At 44.3% G+C, this 27,821-nt stretch overlaps 1 protein-coding gene across 1 annotated transcript; it reads right to left on the bottom strand.

Annotated features, from left to right (window-relative positions):
• Window positions 1–21,062: 21,062 nt before the first annotated feature.
• LOC125518243 (cycloartenol synthase-like) lies at window positions 21,063–27,233 on the bottom strand (the record flags this gene model as incomplete). Its single annotated transcript, XM_048683154.1, has 10 exons — window positions 21,063–21,540; window positions 21,632–21,812; window positions 21,933–22,079; window positions 22,173–22,219; window positions 22,428–22,484; window positions 22,652–22,750; window positions 24,305–24,427; window positions 24,534–24,656; window positions 26,727–26,840; window positions 27,015–27,233. Coding segments are annotated over 10 exons (1,209 nt in total), but the record flags the coding sequence as incomplete, so codon positions are not given.
• Between the last annotated feature and the right edge of the window lie 588 nt (window positions 27,234–27,821).

The following is a 27,821-nucleotide window of genomic DNA, read 5'->3' as shown; positions in this document are numbered from 1 at the left end:
GTTTTCTCTCCATCGCTACTAGTATTATTTTTTAATTTTTTATTTTTAGTGTATTTATGCGTCATCGTACAAATATTGGTACAATACCAGTTATGAGGTTTACATCATTATGTCCATAACAGTGTGTCAAATGAAAGTGGATTAGGTTCAAGTGGAGGCAATATGTGGTGCATGTCAAAAGTATACTACTAATCCAAACTTGATCTAGTTTGGACTAGTAGTACTTTCGATGTGCACCACATGTTGCCTCCACTTGAATCTAATCCGCCAGCATAAGTTATTTAATCATCATCATAGTCATTACCACCAACAATATTTATTTAATCACCACTAACACTAGCTAATAATAATCATCATAGTCATTACCACCAACACTAGCTATTTTATCATCATAGTAATAGTGTAGCACATCATCATCCTCAAACTCATTTCTAGCTAGCTAATCACTCATGCTGCTCTCTCTTAGGTAAAATAACATAAAACATGTGTAGCTCTCCTCCTTGATCAAGTTGGAGCATGCAGATGAACCTGTCTCCTAATCGTGGGTAGCGCATCTGTTTGCTGCCCCCTAGTACTTCTCTGCGCTTCTCCATCACACATTTGGTCCAGTCTTGCACTATTAAGCATTCGTCGCTAATCTTGAATGCACTAAAGTAATCTGTAGGATATCTTGGCCGTAAGCTAATAATACTCATGGTACCTTTAGTCTCAATCCCATAAGGCACAACATTCATCAGGAGTCCCTGTTGAAGAACATCATATCAAGATCCTCAAGCCATGAATGACTTAACTCCTCGCAGTTTAGTTCAGCCTCGGGACAGTAGTAGGTCCTGTCTACCAAGCGCTGGACATGTTTGCTTGCACCGAAATAAGCTGATAATACAAATTAGCTGTCAACTATTTTTGAATAAACAATATCAAAGACATAAATATGGTTGAGAAACTTACATAATGGTATAACTGGAGGCGTCGGCACATCGACCCAGATGTCGGTATTACCTTCAATATCATCTTCCGGACGGATATCAAAGATGATAACCATATCAGGCTCAAATGCATAAGTCTTGCATAGTGCTCGCCATGTTTTGCATCCAAAATAGGTGTAGTCGTCTGAATTGTATAATTTTGCGTCGAAAATATAACCATGCTCGGTCTTCAAGTAAACTTTCTTTTCCTCCATAGTACGACTGAAATCTATCTTATCCAATACAAAAACTCTTGCATGGCAGGGGATACGCTAGTACAATAGTAAAAAAAAAGACTTGTCATGCTTAATGTCATGCTTAAATTATAATTTGAAGCAAATGAAGCAAATGTCATGCTTAATTACGAAAAAGACTTGTCGTTGTGACTTACTGTATCCACTTCGAAGTTCTCGTCCAGCTTGATGCTGAAGCGCCTATCTCATCTAGGAAGATTCCGTCGCACAGGCCGCACTCGTCTTCGCAGTATTTGCAAATACCGAAATCCTTTTCATCGTCAGACATTTTCTATGTTCATAGTTAGAACATTAATTGAAAATCGATCGAAGACAACTACCAGGATACTCAACACACAAATCCGGGGCACTTGATATTTCCTACATATTCTGGCACAAGTCATGCCAAAATTCACGGGAAAAGTCCGGCATGTTTGCTAAAATAGGACATATCGAGCGCCTGAAATTTGCCGGAACGAAAATGAATCAACACTCCGGCAAAACATAGGCCACTCGGAGGTGTAACCTACAAACATGACCGGCCACTTGGGCAAGCACATATCCTATTTGAGCAACACAAGATATACATTTCAAAATATCTTATAGGACTCAAATTAGCATGCATTCAATAAGCAAAAGTAAATCATCTCATGCATACATCGTCGAATATTATCACTAATACATCCTGAATAGTGTCATACATATAACATCACTAATACAACTAAAACCCTAGCACACGACGGGTATCGGCGCTGGCGGTGGACACCCACAGAGAAGGAACCATCACAGGTCATAGCTCCAGTGAGATCCCTGGAGAACCTGCCAGGTATTGGAGAACCTGTGCTCCAACGCAAACAAGTAGCGACGGACGTGCGCGTCCTCCTCACTGACACAGTGACGCACCACCTCCGCGGGGTCCTCGAGCCTCTGGACCGTCACTGGCCCACGCGACCGCCACCAAAGAAGGTTCGGGTCAACGACAGGCTGGCTCCTCACCAACCTGCGCCCGCCGGTAGGTAGCGCCTCCCAGTACCACCCCGGCGGAGCCTAGTCCCGGACATGGCCCATCTGGTCAAGCAGGTGTCGTCCTCCGCCGACTCGACGACGACGATGCGGGATAGGCATCGTCCACATCAATGCGGGAAAAATTGCTTTAACTAAAAAAATAGCAACAAGTTCTTACTAACTAGTTCTATTAATTCAACTAGTTATTATTAAAAATAAACTTACTATAAATAAAAATAAACTAGTACCTAATTAGTACCTAGTTCTTACTAACTAATTAGTACCTAGGAACTACTGCCCTAATTACCATCTAATTTGATGAAGCTAGGGGTGGAAAGTGGTAGCGGATATTCCAATTATCCAACTATAAAGTGAAATAAGTGGTCAAATTTTACTCATTTTATGATTCATCTTAGAAATTTGATTCGTTTCCACCCTTACATGAACCCTAACTCATTTGAGCCGCATCCGCATCCGATTCGTTTCCACCCTTACATGAACCCTAACTAATTTGATGCAACTAAAATATAAAGAAACCCTAGGCAGAGGTAGGGGAGAGGGAGGAGCAGGCGTGCTCACCTCGGGTGCCTGCGACGAGGGAGGGGCAGGCGGCGCCGAGGTCGGGGTCAGGGCTCGGGCGCGCGGCGGATGGCGGCGTCGAGGTCGGGGTCGGGGGCGGCGTTCGGGGCGGCGTTGAGGTCGGGGCGGGGGCGGCGTTGAATCTGGGGTCGGGGGCGGCGTAGAGGGTGTGCGGAGAGCGCGCGACGGCCGACGGGCGACATCGGCGGCGAGAGTGGAGAGTTGGATTTGGGGGAAGTGGCCTGGGGAAGGACAAACCCCGTGGTTAAGTCAGAAGTAGCAGTAGCGCGTTCCAGAAAGCGCGCTACTGCTATGTTAGCTACAACGCGTTCTGGGATACACGCTACTGCTACTCCTTTTTCATTTAGTTTTCTTCACATTTTATTTAGTTTCCTTTCACCTTATTCTATTTCTTTCATTTTCAATTATCTTTCTATGTGCTTTTCATTTAATTTTATATCCTTTAGCAGTAGCGAGTTTAGATTAAAACGCGCTGCTACAAAGAAAGTAGCGGTAGCGCGGTTCGTTATAGGTCGCTACTACTATGTGTAGCCTATCGGCTAAGCCGTGGAAATTTTAGTAGTAACGTGTTTAGAACAAGACACGCTGCTGCTAAAACTTTATCTACAACGCGGTTTGCACATGCGCGCTACTGCTACTTAGCACCAGCGTGCTTCTTTGACCCGCGCTACTGCTAAAGTTCTGTGTATAAGGTTTTCCCTAGTAGTGCATGGTGAACTACATGTGTTGTTTCATCCTGAAGTTGGCAAAGTGCACTTTGACACTTCCCATCGACACGTTTGGACCGCCTCGACACTTTTCGCCCGTGATGTCTTGGATCCACTTATCCCGCCAACTAATATTTTTTTGCACATCCTCAGAATTAGGCCTTGCTTGAACCGGTCAAAGACCATGCTATATATGCCTCTCCAAACAAAGGATCCATCCCCATGAACATTCTCTCTATAATGTTTTCATTTGGGTAATATTTTTCATTCATCGATTTTCCCCACAAATAATCATGCTTTTGGATCAAGCTCCACCCGTGATAGTCCAAAAGAGCTTTGGTTAAATAATGCCCTATCACGAAACCCAATAAGCCCTCTATCCTTTGAGTTTGTAAGATCATGCGGTTCAGTGCACCCTTCTTTTTGGTTGACGTTCTCCCCAAGATAATCTCCTAATCATTTAGTCATCATGAAATCTGGTTGCCATTTTAAGTATCCCCATCGTGTAAGTTGGGATATCTTGCGCCACCGACTTGATAAGAATTTCCTTTCCTACAACTGATGGATATTTTTCTGACAAACCACCATCATCTTGTTAAATATGTACGTTATAAGGTGACATTTGGCAAGTTTCTTTCTTCCTTCCAGCATAGACACTAATAATGATAGGTAGACCAAGATACTTCTCCTTAAAGATGGTGTATTTGATGTCAGGAATATTATTAAACTTTTTATGATCTTCATCATGCCACATAAAGGTTGGATTGATTAGTTGGACCTTGCATGTAGCCAATTCATATAGACCCAAAGAAAATTTTATAATTGCGGCTTGTTCTGTATTTATTTTGAAAAAACACATTGTCATCAACAAACAATACATGTGATATGCTGGGTGCTCTCCTATTGATTTTCAAATCATGGAGTTTTTCCAAGTAGACCAGCCAATCAGGAGTCTTGCAAAGCCCATTTGCATGAAACAGAACATATATGGGGGCAATGCCCCCCCCCCCCCCCCCCCCCTCCCAAGCAAAAAAAACATGAACATAAATGGTACAAAGGGCACTCCCTTGTCAATGTGGAACACTACACACAGACATCAGTACTGATGGTTGTAGGCCCAAGATTCGAGGCACCCTCATGTTCAACTTCTCTCGACGGAAGCTCTGGGCATCGCTCTCATAGCTAAAGTGTCCATTTACAAAGTGTGTCGCTTGACGAGAGGATGCTCCGAGTGGAGCGTCGTGTCGAAGATATTTCCTCAAACGTGTCATAGCTAAAAAGCTAAAGTGACACATCAATTAAAGAAGAGAAATGAGAGTTGTACGTTACAACAAGTACAATAGGATGATGTAGGTGGGCTGTAAGCCTTTAAATGTTATATTTTTATGAGTTGGAGGAGAAAGAAGGAAAGCGGACTATTAATAGGCGTCTGCAGCACGCGTTTCTAGACATGTTTTGAGAGAGTGAGGTGGGTCATATATCAAAAAGGTAGTACTACCTTCATCCTGGTTTGTGGACCCCCTTCGTATTTTTTTGCCAAAATTTGACCATAACTAACAAAATATTAATGCATGTCACCTAAAATTATGTATTCATATTTGAACATAGTTTTCACTGATATTTTTTTGTGACATGTATTAACATTTTGTTAGTTAAATCTAAGATCAAAATTTAGCACAAATACGAAATGGACCAATAAACCAGGATGGAGGGAGTACATATTTATATGCAACTATTGTAATTTTCGGCTATAAATTTAGCTATAGATGATGTGGCAAGATCATATAGCCAACATCTGGCTATAGTATTAACCATGCTCTTAGTGGACATACGGCTTTTAGATCCGGTGTGTGGCTTCTCTCCCCATGTTTCTGTCATTTACTTCTCTCCACAAGTAGGCCACAATATTATGACGCACACTTGATTTCTGACCAGTTAAATACAACACCTAAGAGATAATGCATTGGGGTAGTTGTCTCTATACCCCTCGAGAGAACGAGTCGGCAAATTTTGAGATTGACGAAGTCACCCATATACTACTCATAGTTCACGGGCACGTCATACCACAGAAAAAGTAGAGGCTGTGGAGGCTAAAATAAGTTTCAAAAAAATACAAGCACTTGTGCCATATTTTAAAACTTAAACACGGGTGGACAGATCTCATCACATTGTTGCTTATGAATGCCTTCATTCAATGAAGAAGAAAAAAGGTAAAGTTGGCTCTTCTGCAGTCAAATTGGATATGCACAAAGCTTATGACAGGGTCGAGTGGGTTTTCTGGAAGCTATTCTCCTGAAACTCGGTTTTGACTCTCAATGGGTTAATCTCATTATGAAGTGTGTCACATTAAACCCATTAACAGTCGCGTAGGGAGCGTCTGCTCGTGTGTGCCACGTAGACACCAGTTTTACTGTTCGCGATGCCAATTGAAGCGACGAATTGATGCCTCGAACGAGAAAGCTTACAAGGGAAGTAAAGAAGCCTCTGTACGTTTGTACTCTCGCAGCCCAAACTCTCGAGCCCCACACGCAATCTCTCCTCTCCTCGTTTCTCGCCTCCGCCTCTTCCTTCGGGGGCCTCTTGCGGCTGCAGCGGGATGGGAGTCAAGGGGCGAGCAGGATCTGCAGGCCAAGGGCGTGAGTAATCCACCAGCATTTCTATCCTTCTTCCCCTCCACTTCTGATTTGTCATCATGCCCATCTAACAGAGTACCGGGGAGTGGCGGCAGTGGCCAGGCGGCCAGGCCTAGTGGTGACTGGACGACGAAGTGGTCGGAGGCGCTACATCGGCGGCCAGTCGGTCTGCAACGACGGCAAGACGGTGGAGATTGTGCACCAGCGGTGCCAAAGGTGCGCCGCCTTCCCCATGTCCCCTTCCTCTCCCTCCGCCCTCGCCTGCCTGCCATCTCCTTCCTGTCCCAGCGGCCCAGCCTCGACCACGTCATCCCGGCCGACGAGCTTGGCCTCTGCGGTAGCGGCCCCCTGCCCCCCTGTTCTTTTCCTAGAAATGAATGCTTTGAGAGTGTATGTTGGATGAAACTCAATGCGGGGTTGTTCTACTAAGTTTCTTAAGGTTATCCGATTAATTTTGTCCTTAGACCTTCTAATAAATTTATAAAATTCTTTTGTTTACATCATCTCTGATTAGGTGATTACTTTAAGTATTTAACCCTGTTCTGATGGGTTAATTGTTGACTGGTTGTAACTATTCATTGTTAATGAGGATTCAGCAATGCAACCTAGCTTGCTAAGAGGTTACTTTCATTTTCCAAAAAAAAAAATAGTTTTGCAGCAATGATTCCTTTTGGACTGTTATAATATGGAGCAAGTTGTGTGGAGATTTAAATTGAAGCACAAAGCACAGCTCTGTTCCTTGATTAACCAATCAGTATCTTCGTTTGGAATCTTAATTTTTTATATGAGCTGAGAATAATTTGTAATAGCAATTCATGGCTTTTATGTAATCAGGTGAAACCTACTCTTGCATGCTCCTGATTGTGTGTGTATTTTGTATCTTCAGAATTATTTTATTCTTCGCCTTATGTATTCAATGTGGAACAAGTTATATAAAACTTTAAATGTACATGATGGAGCTCGTTAGTGAGCTTGCATAGTTGGAGAATGTGATATACCTTTTTTTAAATATACTTTCTGGCTTGTTTTGCTTTCTGCTCTAACATCTTTTCTTCTAGGAATGCTTGTGGGCTGAAAGTCCACTCGACAGCTTTCTGAAATCACTTGGACTTGAGAAGTGTTCTATTTCCTTCCAGTCAGAAGAGGTTTGACTATTTACCTAAATCTTTGCATTGTTTTTTTTTCGTGTTTGGTTGACAATTGTTGTGTTGCTGGTTGACATGGCGGCCCTACGTCACATGACTGAAATTGATCTCAAGGCGTTAGGCATCCTGATGGTAAGTGCATTACGTAATGCTAGATCATGAATTTTGCAAGAATAGGCATTTCTTGGCCTCTCACATCCTTCATCCGAAAAGTTATTTCAGTATGGTCTGGCTATACTTTACATAAATTTTAGACTCAACTGTCAAAGTACAAGAAGTAGTTAGAATGCATCATTTTGCGGACGAAACTGGACTGAACCTGCTTTACAGAAGTACTGCATGCCCTTATATTTTTTATCTGACGATATTGCACATAAGTTAATGCCAAATTCAGTGTAAAGTAATTCTTTTGTAAGTCAGCATTCTTATTTGTGCACACGCATATTTTGATTCGAGGCGCAAAGGTCAAGCTTACAGTGCATGTTCTTTTAGGGTCCTAGGAAGAAGAGTGCCTTTGCCTTGGAATGCAGAGCGCGGGGCAATGGCCATGGGGTACAATGTAGAAAAGCAGGGAGATGTGGTAGGTTTTTTGCTCATCTGAAGTTCGGCATATTTGGTAAGAGTACAGGTACAACAATGTAGGGTCTCTTCCTCCTCACCCGCGGGTCCCGTGCCGCCGCCCTCCATACCCCCGTCCGGCGACCAGGGCGTCTGGGCTGACGCCTCGCCGCTCATTGCCGCAGCATGCGCTGGTAAGCTCGATGCGCCTAACCCTCCTCCCTGCTGTATTTGCTAAGACGATGAAAGTTAGTGACAAGTTATTTTGAAGAGCGGGGGGTATTAGCAGGTTTACGGGCCGTGGCTCGATCGATCTCGTGTTGTGTGTGTCTGGATGCCTGCTTGATCGAGTTCATAGTTTGTTTCCAGCAATGTGAAATGCGTGCTTGCATTGAACTGACTACACCTGTACTCATTTTCTCACTCCTTTTTCTGTACAAATGGAACGAACTCGTGTTACGATCATAATGCAATTGGCTCCTCCGTTCCTTTGCAAGCAGAGGGACAATGAGTTCCTCTGTTCCTGACAGTATCGATTATCAAGGGCCCTAGTAGTCGGTCCTGTTTGCGTGAGTTTATGCGGTATCATATGTATTATGAATGCATTGCCGCAAGCATGCAGTTTCATGTATTGGAGCAGGTAAGATAAGAGACATGCCGACACTGTGTTGCTTTATTTTAATTCCTAGGCGATGTGGTGTTTGTGCCAAGTGTGCATCTATTTGGTTCTTTGGTTCTTCAAACCAATTTGGTGCTTGTTTGGGTGGATTCGGATCAACCATTGGATGGGAAGGATAATTGAACAGAAAGCCGAAACAACAAAATTCAGCGAATATGAATTTTGTTAGGATGTGAATCTGGTAGTTCGGTTGGTTCAGTGAATTCGCTTCTAATAGCCCAAACAACAGAATTCGGCGAACCCGAATTTTGTTTTCATCAACTGTCAAGCGAAATGAAAAACAGGCCTCAAATTGACTGTAAATTTGGCTTGTTTGGTTTGCTGTCATGTTTTGATTTTGGCTTTCCTGTGCTTTGCCCAACCTAGGATTCTGTGTCAATTGGGATCTGCTTACATAACTCATAGGATGGCATAGAATGAATACTGTTTGGTCTTATTAATGACAATGTTATCTATTCTTTAATTTAAGTCCTATACTTCCACTTATTATATAAGATATAGTCTTCATCATATGCTTTTGTAAGAAGAAGACCTCTTTACGATGTCTTTTGGACTGCCTTTGAATGGTGAAGGTGATGATAAGTGTCTGTCAGTTCTGAACTTGCATTGTCATGTCAGATATCCTTTGATGCAATTACATGTTCATTATTTTGCATTGTGTAAAACCTTGTTCCTTGTCTTATCAATTTACTGATGTCACGGTCCTCGGTCCTAGCTCCAGTAGTAATGTTGAGCTCATGCATTAAGTTTGCTAATACCAAGATAAACTCTAGCCTTTTACTAAACATACACCAAATATTTGTCCCTGCTTTAAAAAAAATTACAACTAGCTTTCATTTACCCTGGCAATTTTTGGACTGCTTATTAGTTTGCATCAAATTGTTTTGTATTTGAAGTTTTTGAAGTAAGCAGGTGCTTCATCTTAAGATACTTCTAACTTAGTCTTTAGATTGCAACACCAAATTAATAAAAAAATTTGGACGCTGGGCATTGGAAATGAAAGCGAAGTTATTGAATTTCTTGGTAAATGCTTGGCATATTTAGTTTGAACATACGCGTAGTGTGCGATTTGTAGGTTTTGTGTTGTTAACTAGAAAGTTCTATTACTGCAGAGTTTGAATCGCTGCAAGATAATCCTGAGCTGGAAGAGGGTTACTGAGATCCTTGTTGTGCAGATTACGTTTTCATAAGGTCTTAACCCATGTTTCCTTTCCAATTCTTCATTTAAGTTGCTTAGTCTACTTTTCTTAATGCCGATCTTGACGTGTGTATCATGATTCATGAATCTTGTTGGTCATCTATGTTTGTTGTTGTATTATTGTGATAACGAAGTGGTTTCAAATTAAACAATGGCAAGTCAAGTTATAAGCTGGTGCTATCTAGATTGGGAAGTTTTAAGAAATTGCCACTGCATTCATTCGCACTTGCGGATTTACCACTGAATGTTTCATGTCATTTGGGTCCTGAACAACTGTCATTGAGACAATGGAGTGAGACTGAAATGTCATTGAATTGAGTGGCAATCGTCAGTTTCTGTTTAAATTGTCAGTGAGAGGGGAGGGACAGAGAGTTTGTTTCCGCACACCACTTTACCCACTATATGCATTTGATTGCGATTATTGTATTTTTTTCTAGAACCAAATGTTATGTTTTATATCATAGGGAAACAAGATTTTTTTTTAAGCGCTAGGCGATGAACGAGCGTTTTGCCTCCGCCTTGCCGTTTCTGACCGAAGCGCACACTAAGCATAATAAGCACACGTTAAGCGCTGGCCATTTTGCCCCCGCCCAGCGCCTAGGAGCACCTAACTTTCCAGTGTAGGGAAATGTGCAAATAAAGACCACCATAGCTGATTGCATAAATGAAGACCAAGTTTAGTTCACTGTGATCATCTGAATGATGCTTAAGAGGGGTATTCATCAATTTCTAAATGTTATCGCACTTCTGTATGGCCATGTAGCACTTTACCATGTCATCGTGTGCAGGAGCAAACCTCATGCAAGAAGATCGTCATTTCTGAAGATGATACATAAGAGGATTTTAATTGATTTCTGAATGTCTTCATATTTATCCTTATTATTAACAATGTGGTGGTTAGCTTATTTCTGCAAATACCCATCCATTTTTGTTTCACTGGCATATCCACAACTGCTTTTTAGGAGTCTCTGTTTCATTGCTATTTTTCCTTTATACTAAATAATCCCTCGTATATAAATAGCTTCGAGGTTTTCTTAGTCCAGTAAAGCTCATTTATGATGTAACGTTGAATATCTGATAGCTGGCTCATTTTTTGTTCCATTAGGCCCTCTCTTGTAGGAATATGATTTGTTTCCCTATCCTAAGTCTCATCCTGCCAAATATGTATTCAGTGAGTTACTATGTTATAGTTTGTTGTTGCCCTCTTACATTAACAATGATGCAAAAATTGAAACAGACCTTACTTGTTCAAGATGGCAAGCTTTATGGGCAAGACTTGTTTTGCCATGTAATTTCAAGGGCCCTGTCATACCGGATATTATAGGAGATAAGGAGTTCCAGTCGAATGAGTTTGTAGTGCAGTTAGGTCTGGTCAGACACCAGGATTATTCTTTTTTTCAACCTTTACGTCATATATAATTGTTTCTTGCTTATCATCACTCATGCAGTCATAAAAATATATCTGGAGTTCTGTACGTGGTGGTCACTCAGATCCCAGTCATGCTTCCACAGGTGTACCAGCTCCTCTCTGTATATTCTATGACTTTTTCTGTTTAGTTCATCTGTTGAAATCGAAGGTGTGGGCTCTATTTGACGAGCAGGGTTTGCTATAAAATCAAGAACACAAGTTAGAGTATGGGTCTGCACGTACCTATAAGAAGAAGATGGCTTGAGGTGATCTGTCTTTATTTTCAGTTGCGTTGATGACGGGATCTTCGTCACGGACCTCAAGAAGGGCGCCGTCTTCATAGGTAGCTCCTTCCGCCACTCGAATCATCTCGTGTGGGTTTCGTGAACACTCTGGAGCCATGACCTGACATTATACACTGCTGAATCAATGAGCAATAACCTAACGTACTTTATACTGAACCATGCTATGGTGTAAAGGTCTAGACAAACAGGTGCAAGGAGGGCTTTGTTTGGTTCAGCGCAAGGCAATAGCCAATAGATGTTTATATGGTAGATGTTTAGACTCTCAATGATTGATAGAGGCCGAGGCTATGTCCTCCTTAAAAGATCTGAGCTGAAATAGAAAAGAAAAGAAACTAGCCCTCTCAATTTATGCGCAAAATAAGCACGTCATATACATGCTGTCACAAGAGAAGAACAAGTGATCTATGGTCTCATCTCCCTGGGCGTCTCCCCGGGCGACGTCCCAGGCGAGGGTGAAGGCCATCACCGCGGCGCGTCGCCCCGCACCTGCGGACCGGGCAGGCGTCGGCGGCCGTTTCTGGGTTCTTCTAGATTCGGACGACGAGGATGCTGACGGAGACAGAGAAGATCCAGGGGATTCACCGACGTCGCCAACTCCATCGGATTTGATTTTGGATTTGTTTCACGCAGGTTATGACGAGGATGATGTGGCCACTACCATAGACTCGGTATTGCCGGTGGAGGATCCGGCGCGGATCGGGCTACATTCGGAGGAGAGGAAGGAGATGGTGCGCCGTGTCGTTCACCGGAGAACGGCGGCGACGGCAATCAGGCCCTGGAAGGGCCCTATACCTAAGGTACAACTTCCAAACCTTACGCTTTTCGACTTGATTCATCCGGACTCGTGGAAGGTGGTGAAGAAGAAGAGGCGGGTGCGCCAGTTGAGGGCCGGATCGTCGCCGGCGGCGGCGGCTGATGTGCCTTCGTCGGTCGGGATCAGCGCCGCTCGTACAGCTCGTTTGAACCACCTGCTGGGCCGAGGTGGGCCGGCTGTGTTGGCTTCGCACGAGCGCCTATGTGGGCCGGTAAACACTGGGTATGAGGCCCAAGCGATACCGGGCGCCACATGTATTGACGGGGCAGCCGCATGCACGAGCGAGATCGTGAACTGCCGTTCGAACGTCCTCGTGCTGCGCCCTAGGGTTCGCCGGATTGGGACGCCCGTGTTTCCTCCGTGCGGCTCCGGCCGAGCTCGTCGGATCCCTCCCCTTAGCGCGATGATGGGCAGAGGGACGGGAGGGCCACCGGCGCCGGCGCCGATACCCCAGAACAGGGCCGGAGCAGCCGTGCCGCCTCCGCCGGGGGGTTTTGGACGGGGAACTGCTGCTGGGCCTGGTGCGGCAGGTGCCGTTGTTGGAGCCGGGCGGGACGCCGCTGTCTCGGCCATGGGGCATCCAGGCGGCAACCTTGGGCCAAGGCCACCCGTGCATATGGCTGCCAGACCGCCCGCGCGGCAGTCGGGAAGAGATGCCCAGGCCAGGGGCGTCGTTGCAGCCGGAGCTGGCCGTGGCGCTGCCGCGGCGCACCGACCGACGGGGCCAATTCCTACAGTACCTACTGCTACGGGGAGGGGCGACGGGACTGGACAGAATACTGTGGTGCCGGCCCCGGGTAGTGGTCCGCCTCGGGGTGCTCCCCCGCCGCACTTCGTAGCGAGACTGGCTCAGTACCGGTCGGGACCTGTGCAGACGAGGCAATCTTTGACAGCTACAGATTCTTTCGAGCCACCCCGAGGTCAGTGGGGGGATGACAGTGTTGATGCGTACGAAAAAGGGAAGCACCGCGGTTCCTCATCTACGGGTGGCGGTCGAGGCTACGCCTGGCAGGGTGACGGGTCGGCTGAGCGACCTTTTCTTGGGCCTCCGGGTGGCTTTGTCGAGGGGACATCCGGTCCGGAGCACCGTCAGAGAGGCGGCTATCGTGGATATCGAGGTGGTCGGGGTGGTGGACGTGGGAGGTTTCGTCGACAACCTCCGCCCCCGGCTGCTGTTGACCATGAGGTGACAACTATTGCGACAGATAACGCTCAGTCCACTGATCTTACTAGTCAGGCGATGGATGTGGTAACGGCACTGACTAATGTTGAGGTTACTGTGCCGGAGGCAGCGGCGGCGGCATCGGACAGGTCTGATTCTGAGAGGGCAGCCAAGTGGGCGCGCAAGAAGGAAAATATGCTCTGTTATCGGTGTGGTGACAAGGGACATTTTATTGCAGAGTGCGTGGCCGAGTTGTGTGACTCATGTGGCAAGCCAGCACATACTTCGGGAGAGTGCCCGGTTTTGCGTGACCAGGCGCCGGCTCTGACTATGTATGGATTATATTGCGCGGAGCTGTTATTCTTCGAGTCCCCGGTTGCGAGGGAGATCCCAGAGGAGCCACAAGGCCTGAGTACCGGAATAGTGAAAGCAACTCAGGGTGTGGTGACTGAGGCGCAGATTATCCGGAGGCTTCAGGAGTTGGTACCGGGGGACTTTCAGTGGGAGCTGGTCAGCTTAGAAGCTAATGTCTTTAAGGTGGATTTTCCTTCTGTGGAGGATTTACAGAAACTGCTGAGTTTTGGCTTGTGTAGAGTTCCTGGTACTACGTGTATTTTGGAGTTTCACTAGTGGACGAAGGTGGAGCCTAAGGGAAAGCCGCTTACGCAGATCTGGTTGCGATTTTCTGGGGCCCCATCTAAGCCTCTGCAGGATGTTCGAGTTGTAGCCAGTATGGGTATCATGGTTGGTAAGACGGAGAGAGTGGATATGGCTTTCACTCGGGCTCATGGAGTGGCTCGGATATTGGTGAGTGTTCTGAATGTTGATTTCGTGCCTGATGTGGTGCACTGGACATATAGGGGAGAGGTATTCCCGCTCGACATTGAGTTTGAGGACGTGGAGATGCTTGCTGAAGAAGTTGCTGGGGATGATGTTGATATGCACGAGAGTGATGGTGGTGCAGGAGCCAAGGGGGCGCCTGCCGAGTCTGCTCGAGAGGGGTCGACCGGATCTCGCCCGGATGCTCAGTTGCCTGGGGAGGGGACCGGGGTTGAGCCGACTCCGTTACCTTCGGTGTCCACGACGACACTGCGTTTTGGGTCCTTTGCGCCTGCTTCTGCGCCTCCCAGACTGTGGAGTGATAGGGTGGAGACTGATGATGTGTTTGAGCACACGCTTCCTGCATTGGACTTTGCGGGGTCGGCAGTTCGGGATGTACAGCCGGAGGTCGCTCCTATGTCCCCTGCTTCACCGGTTGATGTGGTTCCGGCTATGGCATCTTCGCCCGAGGTGGGCCTTGGGGGACGGGAGTCAGGGCAGGCGGTCTTGGCCTCTCCCCTTCCTATACTAACGCCGGTGAAGCCGGCCACGTCGGGGCCCGCCAGCGCTAGGAGTGGGAGCCCGAGGCAGGTGGTTTCGGCTCCCTCCCCTCAGGCCCTGGCTGTGGCACCCGCGTCTCCCGTGACGCTGGGGGAGGGGGGGGGGCTGGGGCAGATGGCCCTAGACACCCTGTCCTCGTCTGCGGTCAGGAGGACCGCATCATCGGCGACTTCGACACTGCGCTCTGAGCCGGTGGTCGGGGCAGGAGGAGGGAGTGGGCAGGTGGCCCCAGCTGTCCCGTCTCTTGTCCCACCCGCCGGGCACTTGTCCGAGGGCACTGGGAGCCCGCGGCCTCCTCATTCTTGAGAGGAGGTTATTGCCTTTGGCGGGATCCCAGACCCGGTCTCGATGGGGAGACGGATGAGTGCTCGAGTTCGGGACCTTCCGGAGGTGGACGATATGCAGCAGCGGTGCGCTATGAGGGCGGCCAAGCTTCACGATGCTGCGATCTCTGCTGGTATGTCCGTTAACATATCTAATTCTTTATTGCATTTTGCTCCTGAGGAGATTATTAATAATTCAAACCAATTAGGAGTTTCACTAGGCGCTACTGATAATGAAATTTCCAATTCGGTGAATGATATGTTAGATTTAGAGGCGGAGCGGGCCTTAGAGACTATTCGTAATCTTGCTGCGGTCAAACCCATGAATGATGAGGAGATTGCTGCGTTAGGGGTGAGAGTGTTAAATAATCTATGTGCGGATCTAGCACCTTCTAACCAGGAGTCAGAGGGCGATGATGCGCCCTTAGATGATGTAGCTGGCGGTTCCGTTCAACCCGGTTATGAGGACCGGGTGACGGAGCCCACTAAGCCAAAGCGTAAGTGGAACCGAAAGATTTATCCCGATTCTGCAGTTCGGAGGAGTGCTAGGGTTCGGACTGCTAAAAAATTCCATGATGAACTATGAAAGGAATCTTTTGGAATAGCAGAGGTCTGAAGGACTTGGCTAAAAGAAGGTTTCTTGCTGATGCGTCTCTGGAACATCGGTTAGAGTTCATTGCTTTATCGGAAACAGGCAGAGAGAATTTTGCGCCGCAGTTTCTTTCCTCTCTTGTGGGAGGTATTGATTTCGACTGGCATTGTCTCCCGCCACGAGGTAGATCGGGAGGTATCTTACTGGGTGTGAGATGCGATTCCCTTGAAGTCTGGAGTGTAGTAATGGGTGATTTCGCGGTAAATTTTCGAGTTAGGTCTAAAGTTGATGGGTTCAACTGGGCTTTGGTAGCGGTCTATGGTGCCGCACAACCCGAGCTTAAACCGGAGTTTCTGGCAGATCTTGTTCGGATCTGTGGATCCGAACAGCTTCCGATTCTGGTCGGGGGTGATTTCAATATCATTAGGAGGAGAGAGGAGAAAAATAATGATAACTTTGACGGCAGGTGGTCCTTTATGTTCAATACCATTATTGAAAGTTTAGATCTAAGGGAGATAGAGCTTTCTGGTAGAAACTTTACCTGGGCTAATGCTCTGCCAAACCCGACGTATGAAAAGCTTGATCGGGTTCTCGCCAGCGTGGAATGGGAACAGAAGTTCCCTCTTGTTACGGTGCAAGCTCTCACGCGGGGAATCTCCGATCACACACCATTGTTCGTTGACTCAGGGGAGCCGAACCATATAGGTAACAAAAACACCTTCTCATTTGAGATGGCCTGGTTCGAACGTGAGGGGTTCTTAGACATCATAACCAGGGAGTGGGCCAAGGGTGTTGGAGGAAGGACGGCGGTCGAGCGCTGGCAGAATAAGATTAGGCATTTGAGAAGTTTCTTACGGGGTTGGGCTAAGCACCTCAGTGGGGTGTATAAAATTGAGAAGGATAGGCTCCTCTCTCTTGTACAGGCCTTGGACGTAAAAGCCGAATCCGCGATGTTGTTGCCCGCCGAGCTCCAGGTTAAAAATGAGGCGGAGAAGAGGCTGAAAGAACTTCTCCGCGAAGAAGAATTGAAGTGGGCTTTGCGTGCCAAGGTCCGCAAAGTAGTCCAAGGGGACGCGAACACTCAATTCTTTCAGCTCATTGCTAATGGTAAGCACAGAAAGAAGCGGATCTTTCAGCTAGAGCAGGATGAGGGCACTATTGTAGGTCAGGATAATCTCAAAACATATATCACCGAATACTATAGACAGTTATGTTGGGGAACGTTGCAGAAAACAAAAATTTTCCTACTCGTTTCACCAAGATCCATCTAGGAGTTCATCTAGCAACGAGTGATCGTATGCATCTACATACCTTTGTAGATCGCGAGCGGAAGCGTTCAAAGAACGGGGATGATGTAGTCGAACACGACGTGATCCAAATCACCGATGACCAAGCGCCGAACGGACGGCACCTTCGCGTTCAACACACGTACGGGACGAGAGACGTCTCCTCCTTCTTGATCCAGCAAGGGGGAAGGAGAGGTTGATGAAGATCCAGCAGCACGACGGCGTGGTGGTGGATGCAGGGCGTCACAGTAGCAGGGCTTCGCCTATACTACGAGAGAGAGACGTAACGGGGAGAGAGGGAGGCGCCAGGGGCTGGTGTCTCAAGTCCCTCCTCTCCCCCACTATATATAGGAGGGCCAAGGGGGGTGGTGCGCCAGCCTAGGAGATCCAATCTCCTAGGTGCGGCGGCCAAGGGGAGGTTTCCCTCCCCCCCCCCAAGGCACCTAGAGGTGCCTTCCACCATTGGGACTCTTCCCTTTTGTGGAAACCTAGGCGCATGGGCTTTTGGGGCTGGTGCCCTTGGCCCATGCAGGCCAAGGCGCACCCCCTACAGCCCATGTGGCCCCCCGGGACAGGTGGCCCCACCCGGTGGACCCCCGGGACCCTTCCGGTGGTCCCGGTACAATACCGATAAGCCCGAAACTTGTCCCGATGGCCGATACTGCACTTCCTATATATAATTCTTTACCTCCGAACCATTCCGGAACTCCTCGTGACGTCCGGGATCTCATCCGGGACTCCGAACAACATTCGGGTTACTGCATATACATATCTTCATAACCCTAGCGTCACCGAACCTTAAGTGTGTAGACCCTACGGGTTCGGGAGACATGCAGACATGACCGGGACGACTCTCCGGTCAATAACCAACAGTGGGATCTGGATACCCATGTTGGCTCCCACATGCTCCACGATGATCTCATCGGATGAACCACGATGTCGAGGATTTAATCAACCCCGTATACAATTCCCTTTGTCAATCGGTATGTTACTTGCCCGAGACTCGATCGTTGGTATCCCAATACCTTGTTCAGTCTCGTTACCGGCAAGTCACTTTACTCGTACCGTAATGCATGATCCCGTGATCAACCACTTGGTCACCTTGAGCTCATAATGATGATGCATTACCGAGTGGGCCCAGTGATACCTCTCCGTTATATGGAGTGACAAATCCCAGTCTCGATCCGTGTCAACCCAACAGACACTTTCGGAAATACCTGTAGTGCACCTTTATAGTCACCCAGTTACGTTGTGACGTTTGATACACCCAAAGCACTCTTACGGTATCCGGGAGTTACACGATCTCATAGTCAAAGGAAAAGATACTTGACATTGGAAAAGCTCTAGCAAACGAACTACACGATCTTGTGCTATGCTTAGGATTAGGTCTTGTCCATCACATCATTCTCCTAATGATGTGATCCCGTTATCAATGACATCCAATGTCCATAGCCAGGAAACCATGACTATCTGTTGATCAACGAGCTAGTCAACTAGAGGCTTACTAGGGACATATTATGGTCTATGTATTCACACGTGTATTACGATTTCCGGATAATACAGTTATAGCATGAATAAAGACAATTATCATGATCAAAGAAATATAATAATAATACTTTTATTATTGCCTCTAGGGCATATTTCCAACAAGTTATTTGGACCGCCGGAGGACAATTGTGTGTCCCTCGATGAGTCCAGGATCGAGGACGTGCCTCAATTGTCTGCTGCTGATAATGATATCCTGGTTGCCCCGTTCTCAGAAAAGGAGGTGTTCGATGCTATTGCACAAATGAAGAACAATACGGCTCCCGGTCCGGATGGGTTCCCGGCTGAGTTCTATAAAAAGTGCTGGCACATTGTTAAGGGGGATCTACTACCGATGTTTCATGATCTATTCTCTGGACAGCTTCAACTATTTCACTTGAATTTTGGAACTATCACATTGCTCTCGAAGAAAACGGATGCTGTGAGGATTGAGCAGTTCAGACCGATCTGCCTCCTCAATGTTAGTTTCAAAATCTTCACCAAGGTCGGGACTAATAGGCTCACACAGATTGCGCAGTCTGTGGTGCAGCAATCCCAAACTGCTTTCATGCCGGACAGGAACATCCTTGAAGGGGTGGTTGTTCTTCATGAAACGCTCCATGAAATCCATTCCAAGAAATTAGATGGCGTAATTTTTAAGGTGGATTTCGAAAAAGCGTACGATAAGGTTAAGTGGCCATTCCTCCAACAGGCATTGCGTATGAAAGGTTTTGACGAAGCCTGGTGCCAACAGGTCGACTCATTTACGCAAAAAGGGAGTGTGGGAATTAAAGTGAATGACGACATAGGTCATTATTTCCAGACACATAAAGGCCTAAGACAAGGAGATCCGATGTCCCCTATCCTGTTTAACATTGTGGTGGATATGTTAGCAATTTTGATAGGACGGGCTAAGGAGAATGGTCAAGTGGATGGGTTGGTACCTCATCTTGTTGAGGGAGGTGTTTCCATCCTTCAGTACGCCGATGATACAATCATCTTTATGGAGCATGATTTGGCCAAGGCAAGAAATATGAAGCTAGTGTTATGCCTGTTTGAACAATTGACCGGGTTAAAGATTAACTTTCATAAGAGCGAGTTGTTCTGCTTTGGTAGAGCCAAAGACAACCAGGAGTCTTATAGGCAATTGTTTGGGTGCGAGTTGGGGAGTTTACCCTTCTCTTACCTTGGTATTCCGATTCACCATCGTAGGCTAACAAACAGAGAATGGAAATGCATCGAAGATCGATTTGAGAAAAAACTGAGCTGTTGGAAGGGTAAGCTCCTGTCATACGGAGGCCGTTTGATTTTGATTAATTCGGTGCTCACGAGTATGCCTATGTTTCTCTTATCTTTCTTTGAGGTCCCAGTTGGTGTTAGGAAACGACTGGACTTCTATCGGTCGCGTTTCTTTTGGCAGGGTGATGAACTTAAAAGAAAATACCGGCTTGCTAAATGGGACATCATCTGTAGACCGAAAGACCAAGGGGGTCTTGGTATTGAAAATCTTGAAGTTAAGAACAGATGACTTCTTAGTAAGTGGTTGTTGAAGCTGTCTTCCGGAACTGAGGCCATGTGGGCGCAGATCCTCCGCAACAAGTACCTCCAGACTAAAACATTGTCCCAGGTCGCAGTCAGGCCGACTGATTCGCCTTTCTGGAAAGGACTAATGAAAGTCAAACAATCTATGTTCAATAGGACGAGATTTGTTATTGGAAACGGTACAAGTACACATTTCTGGGAGGATACTTGGCTTGGTGAATCACCTTTAGCCATTCAATATCCGTCTTTATATCGGATTGCTCAACGACGTGAGGTGTCCGTGGCAACGGTATTCCAATCTGTCCCCCTTAATATTCAGTTTCGACGGTCGCTAGCGGGCAATCGTTGGGAAGAATGGCTTCATCTAGTTAGGAGACTGATGGAGATTCAACTTTCTCACCATCCCGATATATTGCGCTGGAAGTTGACTAGCTCTGGAGTATTTACAGTTAAATCAATGTATATTGATGTTATTAATTCGAATGCTATTCCAACTTCCAAGTATGTTTGGGCTGTCAAAGTTCCTTTAAAAATTAAAGTGTTTATGTGGTTTGTCCATAAACAAGTTATTTTAACAAAGGACAACTTGATTAAACGCAATTGGACAGGACCTACTAGGTGTAGTTTCTGTGATCGGGATGAGACGATTAAGCATTTATTCTTTGATTGCCCGTTGGCCAAAGTTCTTTGGCGGACGGTCCATATTGCTTTTAATATTACTCCACCGACCTCGGTCAATGCTTTATTTGGGACATGGCTTAATGGGCTTGAGCCTGAATTAGCAAGACATATTCGGGTTGGAGTTTGCGCTTTGTTATGGACTATCTGGAATTGCAGAAATAATTTGGTTTTTAACAGAACATCACGGATTCATTTTTTGCAGGTTATTTTCCGAGCTACGGCACTAATCCGTTCGTGGTCGCTACTCACTCCGATGGAGGCCAGGGAGCATTTGGTTACTGGATCTATCCGCTGGGAGATGGTAGCTCGGGATATCTTCAACCGGTTTGGATGGCGGTCATGTAATAGGATAGGCAATTAGTTTCCCTATCTATTTTTAGCCAGCCGGTTGTGGCATCTTTTTCGGGCTAGTCTCTGTATCTAGCCGTCTGTCGCTCTGTGTGAGCTGCATTTATCCTTTGCTTTTTGTTTGGCTGGAGACTGTGGAACCTTGTTGGCACCTTTTGTTATTTGGTTAATAAGATGACCGTATGCATCGTTCTGATGTAGAGGCCGGGAAGATCCCCCTTTTCGAGAAAAACCTATGAACTAATAATGGAGATGTCTATGCAGTTGTGTACAAGTTGCAGTTCACAAGTAGCGTAGCAAATGAATACTATAGGACATGCATGCACTAATTGGATTTAAGTACAAGGCAAGCTTCAAAGGAACAAAATCACCTGTCCGGCATCAATTAGGGCCAACATGGCCCAACTAGTGTTGACTGCGTGAGCCCGGTTGCCTTCAAGATTGGTGTAAACCTGTGTTGTAAGTTTATTAAAGCATTCACCGGTCACGGTTAATTGGAGTAATTAAGACATAAGAGTAAAAAGAGGAAGGAGAAACTTTTACCATGTCTTGACCGGAGAGGTAACTTTCTCCCCACCCCCCTAATGGGAGAAGCTCCTTGGATAGCAGAAATTCACATGCTTTTCTGATTGCTTGGCTATTTTTGTACGTTCTGCCTGCAGCAATCAATCCTCTCACCCCAAACCATGTACCATAGGTAAAACAAATAGCCCAACAGCCGTACCTACAGTTGGAAATTAACTGGACAAGTTCAAATGATAAAGAGGCTGGGAGTTTAATCTTCGATTATTTAAGAATGAAGAAAGAGAGAAACTTCAAGTGAAAGTTTAATGAGAATTCAAACCATGATCCATCACTCCTTTGGATGCTCTCAATGTAGTCTGCAGCCTTTTGGATACAATTTTCTATCTCTTCCATGCGACAATGTTTGGGGTACATTTCTCTAAATAACACTAGACCCTGAATTACTGATGATGTACACTCAACGTACCTGTGTGTTGAACAAAGATTGAAAACGCATCAAATAAACAAAAAATAGCAACGTAGATAAGCAAGCAAGAAACCAATGGTCAGAGTTGCTTACGAATGCTCGATCATTATGTCCCCAAAGCTCTCGGAAGGATTGAGCAACTGAAGTATATGAAAAACAAATGATCATCATTGCATAGAGGAAACTTATAGTCTTATCGGTTGATTTAACCAAGGATTGTTATACATGAACTTAATATGATAAATTCAAAAAAGTGTTTCTTCCCCCCACTTAGTAGATGAAAAGTGTTCCTTGTGAATTTTGTTTTAAGAAACAATAATATGTATCTAGAAGCTTATTCAAACTCACCTCAAGCCATTCATAAGATCTTGTTAGCTCATATGCACCAAAACTACCATCGTCGTTCTGCAGAAGGAGTATCGAGTAAGAATTTTAAAATGTACATTATTGTTTCATAAAAAACATTCGAGAAATGAGACTATTGATTATAAAATGTGAGTAATGAGTTGAAACTAGCTATAAGAAAGAAAGAAAATGAAGAAAAGAATGGGTTCGAACTAGGAGGTACTAACCATCAAAGACAATAGAATATTGACTGCATCATCAAGCCGGCTTGTTTCCATAGGCTCTCCAACCAATTTAGGAGGAAGCTTAATCAACAACAGTATAGCCTTAAGAGAAATGCAATATTAGCTTATTCATATCAATGCCTTAAGAGAAATGCAATATTAGCTTATTCATACCAATGCCTTAAGATAAATGCAATATTAGCTTATTCATATCAATGCGCCATTCATTTGAGTTGCAAACCAACTGAGTTCGAGCGAGTTAGTCTAGGCTCAGCTTAGCTCTTACTAAAATTTGAGTGAGCTTAAATTAAGTGAAGTTCAAGGTCGAGCGGTAGAGAGATTGCTCGTACTCAGGTCCTAATGATATTGAGGTAAATAAGATTGTAAAAATACCATAATCTAAGACAAATTTCCCATCTATATAGGCCACCACAACATAAGAAAACATAAGGTGTTGGACTTCGGCCAAAATAACAAGATATTTAGCACATGACCATTCTTAGTTTAGAGGAGCCACTTGGTTTCAACATGGAGCACATGATGGGGGCCTTCGGCAAGCCTGATGTTGTGGTTGACTCACAGGTGGAGGTGATTAGTGTTGTATCTGAAGTGATACATGTTGATGCACAACCATTAACCGTGGACGATTTTTTCAACAAGGTTACTTGTGATGTCCCACACCCTCTGCTTGGGACCCCAACACATTCGCATATGGAGAAGGATGGGGGAGACGAAGTGGACATCTGAAAAAGAAGAACAAGGCATGCAACATCCCGGCGACTAAGCGTGCGGAGTATAGGTTGTTGGAGGTTTTGGTGAGTTTCTAGAGGTGAGGAAAGTGGAGGGCCCTTAGAAAAATATGAAAGCATACTTGGACATGCACTAAATACCACTTTTACCGCAAGTGACCGCGGCGTTAATCACTTTGGTAGGCATCACTGGGAAGTCAAAGGTGGACCTTGCAGGATGATTCCCACACACTAATGATGGCACATGATGCCTCCATGCTGATTCAAAGGCGTGATTCGATATGGATGAGTTCTCTTCGGCCAGTGGTGGTCAATTTCTTTGCACTTGGGCCACACCCAGTTGCTTTGGACCTTGCTGCTCTAGTGTCGGGCTCAGACGATGTTCCTTGAGTGTGCATTTGTCTTGTCCCTATTCCTAGGCTCTAGTGTCTTTTTTTTTTTCTTATTTTCTTATTTTTGGGTTTTCACTCGGTTTTCCCTGATTAGCCCTGAAAGTTTGGTTTTTTAGTCTGTTTTTTCTTATAAACTGGACCATCTCTCTTCTTCTTAATGAACACAGGAACCTTGCTCTCCTCAGGGATAACCATTTCAACGAAGTGGGCCAAAAGTATAAGCAGGGTGTCATGCGTATTTTGGCCGCTTTATGCGTAGATGGGGTCTAATTTAAGTCAGGGTGTTGCACATTTAATTTAACCTGGTTTGCGTGCATGCATGCCAACCAAGATAAAAGGGATTTTTGCCTTATGATACTGTTGACTACCATAGCTGAAAGACATGGACTTCCTGAATGGTATTACGTATTTGACTACATGAATCATATTACGCAAGGGTATTCTACTAATTTTGATTACATGAATGGTATTACACAAAGGTTTTGGATAATACAAAAATCAGGTGGGAGGACTACCTTCAATGCTTCTGCAGTACAGTCTGATACTGGCCACCCATGGTCGGCAGTTGAATGTGTCCATCCACCTTTAGATATATGACGATGCCACTTGGTTTGATCTCTAGGAAAATTCGCAGAAATCTACATGAATATTTAAACATAATTACTACTAAATTTTATTTAGTAATTAAACCTTATTGATTAGTGTCCAACAAATACATTATCATGTAGCATTTTGTATATTTACCTGTGAACGTTTTATATAGTCATGGGCAAGTTTTATTGTATGGGGGAACTCTTTTGTCAAGCCAGTAGCAAATATAGCTTGAACTGTCAAAACCGTGTCCCATAGTTGGCTGCCATTGTAAGACTACAAAGAAGGGTATGAGTAACATAAAAAGTACACATTATCCTTATTTCAATGTAAAAACAACTATTTTAGCAAGTGGATTGCAATGCATTTGAATTTCCTGCCAAACATATGCACTTATTCATCCCCACTCATACTAGCTATCATCCATGACCTTCCAAAACAACTACAAGAGAGTCTTGAGTTATCTACTCCCTATCATATCTTATATCTTCTATATGTAAACATCTAGCCCTCACAAACATATTTCTCTAAACATGCAAGCATGCCACCTCATCATTCAACATGCAACCCGTCACAACATGCCACCATGCATAAGTAAAGGGCTCATCAACATACAAAAATGCATGGTAATTTTTAATATAGTATGATGTTTACATTAATAATCATTTTGCAGCTATAAAATAATCAAACACATTATATCATTTGTATTTTAGTTTTAGTTCTCGTATTACTAGTCATATTCATGTTCCATACGACCAAATGTCCTTGAAATATATTGCAATATATTCTCACACAACCTCGTCGATTGAGGGGGCCAAGATGGGCGACCACACAGGGCCCCCAAATATTTGTGGCCCCCAAATCACCATGGTAGAGTATACAACATATACACATGTATAACTGGCTTAATGCTAAAAAAGTTGGCTTAATGCCTTAATCTAGCAGCAGCAGAATCAACCAACCAAAGAAAAAGGACCGGCCCACCAGCAAATAAGCCCATGACACTGCAGGGACATCCACCAATACTAAATGATGCTTCCGCTAATTGTCCAGGTAGGTATCCTTTTTCACTGTTCCAAAGGTTCACCACCGCAGCTCCACCGGCGGCTGATCGTCTAGCCGCCAGGACACCGCCTGCTTGCACCCGACCGACGATCGCCTACGATTCCATGACCTCTGCCTCTAGTCATACACTAGTAGGTATTGGTAATTTACCACTAGTACTTATTAATTTGACCCCCCCGAAGGCTAAATTACGGCGGGGTTGTGGACAAGTTATTTATCCACGGGGCTAGGTGTTGGTAATTTATTTATTTGTCAACGGGGTTGGATCGATTGTACTTGATTTATTTATTTTCACACTAATTAGGCTATTTCATGTATGAATATGAATTAATTTTAAAGAACACTAGATGGTTGCTGCTTTTAGGTAGAACATGAGGTTAGTTTATTGTTCTAGTGCCCCTTTACTGTTTTTAGCATTAATATTTGAAATATATCTAAACTTTGTGCAAAATAAGATAGATGCAAAATTATATAATAGAGTGACATTATGCATTTATTATATTAGTTTTTCCATTATATATATCTTTTAGAATTTTGGCCATGTTTTGATTTTCGCCCCCGGGCCTCAAATTTCTAGAAACGGCCCTGTTCCCACAATAATGTGCGAGGTATCAAATGGTATACCTAAGTAGTTAATTCTCACTACCTCTATTTATCTCAACATGCACACATACCGTCTCATCAAAGGCTCACCACAACTTGCATGGGAAAAAGTTCCCATTATTATACTCAATACATATTTTCAACTACACAATAATTAATAAATATATAATATATATTACCCTCAAATGATATAATATTAATTTATATTTTAGTTCATATATTATGAATCTAAATATTCATATTCATGTTTCATACAACCAAATTTCGTTGAAATTGCTAGCACCTTAATCTTTGCTTCAAAATACATTCTATATGAAAAAGCAAAGTGAGTAAGTGACCAATAAATAGTTTTTTTCTAACTAGTAGCAGAAACTATTTGTATTTTACAGAGGAAAAATACGCACTAAAATTCAAGAAGAGAGGACTTGAACATGGTTGTAATCTACATACACTCCCTCGCCCAGCTGAGTGGGGCCAATTCATAGTATAATTAAGGTTGCTGAGAATTGATGTGTTGTGGTATATATGGATATATTTGAAGTAAAAGAGACATCATAGATATTATTTGATTCAAATTATGTACAACGTGTCTTAAATATTTTGCCACCACCTTAGTTAAATCTATAAATAAATGCCCCTATGAGTTTTTTAATGAAATGCACAAGAACTCGTAAACACCTTCAGCTTCATGCCATCTTCGGCGACCCATAAGAAATCATATATTCTTTCAACATGGAGTTTGAATGCCTCTGAGTTTGGATCTTCTACCCAGCAACAAATCATATTCAACATCTGCTTACAAATTACTAGTAGTCAATTGAGAAACAAAGTATAAAAGAAATAAATTAATTGACAAATAGTGAATGAATTTAATAAAGTTAAATCGACTATAGGAACCATTTGGAGTTTGGACCTATCTAGGGAAAATAATGATGCAAAAATTTCTCAAAGTAACCCATGCTTTACCTTATTTAGAGGACCAATGCATAAGTATTGAGTAGTTTCATCCTCGTACTTTATATGTTTCATGACATTGTCTAGAGCTCTCTTCCGCAAATTGCTGCCAGGCCAGTGCAGAAATATTGGTTCACCAATTTTCTTGAGAGTAGCCCATACGATATCTTGCAGTGGTGAATGGGAATAATATAGATCTTCCTGCAATGCAACCAAAATCAATATTTCAGTTCACAAGATTTCTGAAAGCTATGGTCATGGTTATAGAAATCCTTTGGTTTCATACTTCTATCCCTTAATCTGAGGTTTAATAATGGTCATAATGTTCCATTAACCACACCAAAACTAAATTGCCTCCTTTCGATGTGATGGACGCCATCGGTAGATAATATTGCTTATGGAGGGGAGCTATATGTTCGATCTCTTGCGGAAGACTCACTGATGGTGTAGTAATGGTTGGATAAGAAAATGTTTGGTTAAGATTAGTTCCCTATTTTATGCTTCCTAATCGCAAAAAATGGAGAAAACCATGAAAATAGAATACATTATTTTGTTGAAACAATCTTTCCACATCATTGAAAGGAACACATGAAAAGTTATAACTTAAGAAATTTTACTTTGATTTCTGTTTCGTCAGAAAATCACAGGAATTCTACAAACTACTTAGATCTCGTCGTATAATTTCTATTCACGAAGAGTGAGGCTAGGGTTTCTTGACTATGATTTTACTATGGTTATTAGGAGTCTACGTTAGAATAGGACATGTATTCCTGGAAAAATGAGAGGATTGTAAAACATTATGATTTTAAGACATTGATT

This window comes from Triticum urartu, chromosome 7, assembly GCF_003073215.2.
Source record: "Triticum urartu cultivar G1812 chromosome 7, Tu2.1, whole genome shotgun sequence".
NCBI lineage: Eukaryota > Viridiplantae > Streptophyta > Magnoliopsida > Poales > Poaceae > Triticum > Triticum urartu.
The sequence above is the reverse complement of the archived record's forward strand: the minus strand, read 5'-3'. Positions and strand labels throughout refer to the sequence as shown.